At 62.8% G+C, this 6,248-nt stretch overlaps 1 protein-coding gene across 1 annotated transcript; it reads right to left on the reverse strand.

Annotated features, from left to right (window-relative positions):
* Window positions 1-99: 99 nt before the first annotated feature.
* Window positions 100-4,537, reverse strand: RRP7A (ribosomal RNA processing 7 homolog A). The gene is made up of 7 exons (XM_036760466.1): window positions 4,366-4,537; window positions 3,653-3,795; window positions 2,910-3,035; window positions 2,148-2,265; window positions 1,736-1,833; window positions 1,167-1,365; window positions 100-418 (listed from the first exon to the last, which is right to left on the reverse strand). The coding sequence occupies exons 1-7, from the start codon at window positions 4,436-4,438 to the stop codon at window positions 333-335; spliced, it is 843 nt and encodes a 280-aa protein (XP_036616361.1). The 5' UTR covers window positions 4,439-4,537; the 3' UTR covers window positions 100-332.
* Between the last annotated feature and the right edge of the window lie 1,711 nt (window positions 4,538-6,248).

Raw genomic sequence — 6,248 nt, forward strand, 5'->3', positions numbered from 1 at the left:
TGGTACATGTGGGTACTGGGGACTTGGGGTGGGGCAGGGGTCCCTCAGAGGCAGCCCTCCCTGCCAGCCCAGCCCATGCAGATGGACCACGCGTGCGACTGGGCAGAAAAGATACGTCCTTTATTTACATCCTCTGAAAAATGGCTGCAGCCTTGTGGAGATGGTGCCCCCAAAAGCTGGGGCGCCCCAAAAGTTGGAGTCCTGAGCCACATGCCAAGGGCCCTGCTCTCTCTCTTCTCCCTGTGGGTGGCCTGCTTCCCTCCTGGTCCCCGCATTCCAGGCGAGGGACAATGGCCATCAGTCCCTCTCCTCTCGGGGCCTGGATGGCCAACTCAGTATGGGCGGAACTTGCGCTGGGCCCGCATCAAGGCGATTCTCTGCTTGTCCTCCTCAAACTTCTTCCGCAGCTGGGCCAGGTCTGGAAAGAGGGAAAGAGAGGAGGTAAGGGGGGAGGGGCGGGCAGCCATCCCCCTCCACGATCCCTGCCCTGCTGAGGGAGACACTCCTTGGACACCAGGGCCCTGACACTCCTAGGCACCCAAGCCAGGACAGTCCTGCTCTAAGGGATCCAGGAGGAAAGGGGGTCCTAGGGACTGGGCAGGGATGGACTGGAGGAAGGCCCTGAGGGACCTGGGCTAACCAGCCCCCTTGAATGGGGCCCAGAGGGATGGGACCCACGGCCGTGGGCATCAGACGTGGCAGGTCTTGAATTGAGATGACCTGGCCCTGTCCAGCCTTTGCTCATCAAACTGCTCCAGCTCCACCCACAAACTCTCTGAGAGGAAAGGAGGGAGGAGTCTCCTAGTCAGCAGGGGAGTGGAGCTCCCCTGCCATCTGCAGGCCATCTGGGGGGACCAGAGTCTCCAGGACTCTGCTCCAAATGCTGTGACTCTGGGAAGTCTTTGGCTTCTCCCCAGTAGTAACGGAGCTAATGATGCAGGTAGTGAGCCCACCCAGACCACACCTATCAGGGACCCCCACCCCATCTCGGAGTCTTCTCCCAGCCAGGCTGGGCCCCGCCTTGGTGGGTGAGAGGAGCAGAAACAGGGCAGGAGGGGGCCTCTAGCAGGACCCCCGCCCCACTGTGACCCGCCAAGCCGGGCTAGGGCAGCTGGGGTGGGGCCCCCAAGCTCGGGAGGGGCTCAGGGCATGGGCTTCCCACTCACGCTCCATCTTGGTCTCACGGTGCTGCCAGGCGTAGAAGTTGAGCAACTCCTTGCGGGCTTTCTTGCGTTTCTCCTTGTCCAGCACGCGCAGGCTGGCAGCCTCAGAGCGGGGCAGGCCGGGCCGCCGGCCTCTGCGGGTCACCTTCACCCAGCCTTCCTCGTCTGGGATCCCCTCCTCTGCCTCCGCCTCGGCCTCTTCCTGCAGGAGAGGGAGGCTGAAGGTCAGCTGCCACCCCGGGACCCAGGGCCGACCAGTCTGAGCCCATCTCCTCTGGCTTGCCCTATTTCCCAGGGCTGGGGGAGCGCTAGGTTGGCGGCCAAAGGATCTGAGTGCCAATCCTCACCAAGATCTCATCTTTCCTCTTTGCAGGCCCCCTCCCCCAGTTACTGAACCCGGGGGTGGAAATCTGCTGCGGCGAAGTCCCCCAAGGTTCCATGGGGAGTCAGCAGCCCCCGTGCCCCCTGCACAGCGGCAGGCCGGGCTCCTTGGGGGAGCCTCAGGCCCTACCCCGATCCCAGAGGAGGGACCCCCCCCCCCACCCCGCGTGTCCCCGGGGCAGCGGCCGTACCTCGGCCATCTTCTTGTCATAGTCCTCCATGAACTTGTCCACCTCCAGCCGCAGGGCCTCCGGGTCCACCAGGGAGTCTGCGTAGTCCGCTATCCACTCTGGCAAAGGGGCCACGGTGAGGGACAAAGGTAGCCTCCCCAGGCCCCCCGACCCGAGGCCTCTGCGGCAGCCCCCAGTCACCTCCTCCCCGGGGAACCCTTCCTGACTTCAGAGAGAGAGCGGGGAGCCCCGTGTCCAACCTGCCCTGAGACAGACTAAGCTGCTGTTTGACCCTGTAAACTGGGGCAGCCCGGCCCTCCCCAGGGCTGGCACACAGCCGGCGCCCTGTGCGTGTTAACTGTTACCCTTCACCAGGAGGATCTCATCACCCCCCCCCCCCCCCCCCCGCCCCCGGCCGGGCTCCCACGCTCACTCTCAATGCCCGTCTTCACCGGCTGGCTCTCAGTGGAGACGATCAGAGGTCCCTGAAGAGCCACAGCCTTGGGCACCGACGCTGGCTTGCTGAATACCACGTAGGCCACCTGGAACCCCTGGGGGCCAGAGCCGGAAGGAGGTGAGGATGGAGGTGACCGGGAAGAAGCGGAGGGAAAGGTGGGGGCTCTGCGGGCTGCCTTGGGAGATTTGAGGGATGAGGGAGGGGGAGGCAACCCCGATCTCCGGCCCGGCCCGAACACGCGGATCTTCTTTAGAAAGGCAAACTAAGGGAAATCCCGGGTTCAAGTCCTGCCCTGTCCCCTCTCGCAGCCGTGGCCCGGGCTGGCACCTTCCTTTTAGTCTGAACGTAATGCACATGCCCTCCCCCCCGCCCTGGCCGGGGCCTCTTCCTACAGAAAGCAGACAAATGACCATCTCTGAGCCCCCAAATGAAGGGGGGGCCGCGGCGCCGGCTCCTGGGGGTCTCTCCTCTCCCGTAGGATGGCCGAGCTGGTGGTGCCCCCAGCCCTCAGCCACCCCGATCGCGAGGGTTTAGACAGAGGGATGGCGGGAGGTCTCTGGCCCCTCCGTGGGTGGCTGGGGGGTCACCGGGAGGGGGTCGATCTGGAGACTACAAAGCGAGGAAGAGGACGGGCCGGGTGAAGGCTCCCGGCGCTGCCGGAGGTCTGGGAGAGCGACCCCGAAAAGCCTCGAGCCCCCAAAGTGGGGGGAGGGGTCCGATGCTCCCCAAGACACTTACCGGAACAGGCTTTGGACAGAAAAACGGCGACGGGGCCTCCTCCGGCCTCTCTGACAGGTCCGGCCTCTCGCACAGATGCACCGACTGGACGGGGCCGCAGGTGGAGAAGAGCTGAGCCAGGCATGCCTAACCGTGTCCGGGAAAGAAAAAGCAGGAGTGAGCCCCCCCCCCCCCCCACCGTGGCAGCGCCGCCTGGGACGCCCCAAAGCCGGGCTCAAGGACCCGCCGCATCCCAGAGAGTGGCTGAGACGGCTGCCCCTCCTCCCTCCCCGCGCAGGTGGGGGGCCGTGGGTGCTGAACGCGGCATACGCTGGCAGTACCCAGGCGGAGGCCGCCGGCTCCCGAGGCTCGGTTTTCGGCCCCTCTTTCCTCTCCGATCTTCGACATGTCCTGGTGTCTGCACGCAGTGCCCGTTAGACCGTGAGCTCCTCGAGGGCAGGGAGCATGTTCCTGCCTGCACACAGTAGGTACTTAATAAATGCTGGCTGAGGTCAGTGTGAAGTGCCGATGCTTTTAAATCTCATTCCTAAACGCGCTGAGGCAGCTGGTGGGAGGCAGGGGAAACTGAGGCAGCCAGAGGCGGTCACCTGCCCAGGCCGGAGGGGGAAACCGAGGCACACAGGCATAAAGCCGACGAGCGGCAGAGGCAGGATTCGAACCTGGGTCCTCATCCGCTCCTCCAGCACCCTTCTCACCTTTTCTTACTACCCGGGCTCCCCCCACCCGCAGCGGGGCTCGCTGACCTCTGGACAGTACGGGGGCACGTTGAGGACAAAAAGCGTGCGGTCCGGAGGCCAGCTGGACCTGGCGCCCCCTCGAACTCGGTGCTCTTTGATGTAGAGGAAATGCGAAGACGCCTGGTCCTGGGAGAACTTGATGGGCACGGCTGAAAGGGAAGCACGGACACAGTGGACAAACAGCCGGACCCACCTCGTCCACACCTGCTGCTCCCTCTTCCCCCGGGCTCTTCCTCCAACCCTCTCCATCTCCCACCTCCTAGCCTTTGCCCGGGCAGAGCCCCACACCTGGAACCGTTTCTACGAGGGAACCTGCAACCAGGCCCGGCATTCAAGGCCCTCCCACCAGAGAGCTCCAGGGAACAAACAGCTGGAGGGCCGCTCCCTCCCCCGCAGCTCGCCATTCCTTCCTGGATTCCTTCCTTCATTCGAGAAGCATTTACTAACTAAGGGCAGGAACATCTCCCCGGCCCGGGGCTGCCTTCCTTCTCCCCCCTACTCTGTCTTCAGGGCCTAGTTCAAGTCCCGCCTCCCCCACGAAGCCCGCCCCGACACACACAGACAGCGGCCCCTCTAGTCTCCGCGCCTTTGCCCAGCGCGGTCCCTCGCGCTTGACATCCCCTCCTGCCCCTTCCCCTCCCGGAACGGCCCTTTCTCGGAGCAGGGGCGTTGTGAGGGGAAGGGAAGGGGCGCGGCCTGGATCCCCTCTCGAGTCTCACCTCGGTACCCGGGCGGACTCGGAGCCCCCTCCGGCGTCTTTTCCTTCACACACGTTTTCTTGCCCGCCGCCATGATGGGAAACAGCGCGAGGGCTGCTGGGAGTCGTAGTTCCTACTCGGCCAGCGAGAAAGGACGAGGCAAAAGTGGGCGGGACGGCGTCTCGGAAGTGACGCAAGGAGCGGGAGGCGTTTCTATGACGACCGGAGAGGTCACGTGCCCTCCGCAGCCCGGTGGGGGGGGCGGGGGGGTGTTAAAGACACAGACGCCGATTTCCTGCGCTCGCCGCGGCTGGTTCGGGGCGGCCTGGCGCTCTAGGTAGAGGACGAGCTGAGAGTGAATGGCACCGCGACCCTATGGTTTGTCGCTTTCTTTCTGCCCGTGCCTCCCCCCATTGGTCCTGATTCTTTACAAGACTAATGCGACAGTACGTTTAATACGAATGTGTGTGTAGACCCTGTATCAGATCACACTCCATGGGGGGCAGGGGAAGACATTTTAAAACTCAAAAGCAAACTAAAAATAAATAAACTTTAAAAAAAGAATAATAATATTGAGCCGCGTGGGGCGGGGGGAAACAAGCTTCTCTGTGCCCATTTCACCGATGAGGTCGCTGAGGTCCAGATTCGAGGCGCTAGCTAACACGGGGCCAGGCCACAGGAAGCGCTTGATGCCTCGATGCGAGCTGGGCCGCTCGTGCCCATCGGGCTCTTCGCTGACCGCACAGCCAGCCCGTACCTCTCTCCTGGTCTGCGTCCGCAATCTCCACTCACCCTTTGGCCGTCTCTAGCCGGACCTTCCGCAGGCCGCTCAAACGGTATACGGAATCAATCACCGAGCCGATCAATCAATCTTTATTAGGCGCCTACTCTGCTGGGAAAACAGAGAGACGAAGGTCAGTCCCTGCCCTCGGGGGTGACAACAGCTCCAGAAAGGAGAGCTAGCAAATGAGCAGAGAGAAGCAGCGAAGCGGAGGGACCGAGGAGGGTGTCCTGCGAACGAGCGCTCCATCGGCCCTGGGACTCCCCGGAAGCCTCTTTCAAACTTGCATCTGACTCGGAAGGCACCATTGGTTCAAGCAGCACCTTCCCAGGGCGTCCTTCTGTCCAGGCTCCCCCTCCCCGCACCTCCCGAGGGCAGGCCTTTCTCCCTGCCACACGTGGGTCCACACTGCCGCGTTCTGGGTCTAGCCTCCACTCGATGGATCTTCCCGACGAGCAACTGACTATGTAATGGAGGCCAGGGGGTCCCTATCACCTCCCTGATCGAAGCCTAAAATCCAGTTTGGCCTCAGAACCCGGCCCCTCCCCCTGCCCGGTCTTCGACTCCCGCCCCGCCTCCACGCACTTCGTGACCGGTCGCCCTCGGGATTCCATATCCGCCTCTCGCTCGCTGGCCCCCATTCCTCAATTCTCACCATGCTCCTGTGCACCCCCTTCGTATCTCTGTTAAAATCCCACCTTCTGCGAGAAGGCCCCCTTAGCAGCCCTCAGTCTTGGGGCTTCCCGCACCTAGCCTGTCTCTAGGGAGCCGCTGGGACGCTGTAAGCCCGTGCTTAGCACAGCGCCGGGAGATGATGAATACAGCAAACCCTCGATGAATGACATTTGAAACAAAGGATTCAGGAGATTTCGGAGGAATGGAGGTTGGGCGCGAGATTCGGATTCTTTCCACCAGAATGTTACAACACTACCGAATCAAAGGGCTGAGGGTCAGGGTCAGAGTCAGGGCCAGGGTTTTAACCACGGTGGCGGCTAGCGTTTATACGGCACTGCCCACTCGCGGAGATTCCAACTGTTTTGGGAATCTCTCCTTGGGAAGGGGTCAAGACATCACCCCCAAAGGAGGTATCTGGCCTAGCCTCCTTTTTGGGAGCAGGGCAGCT

This window comes from Trichosurus vulpecula, chromosome 5 (assembly GCF_011100635.1).
Source record: "Trichosurus vulpecula isolate mTriVul1 chromosome 5, mTriVul1.pri, whole genome shotgun sequence".
In the NCBI taxonomy this organism is placed as follows: Eukaryota; Metazoa; Chordata; class Mammalia; order Diprotodontia; family Phalangeridae; genus Trichosurus; species Trichosurus vulpecula.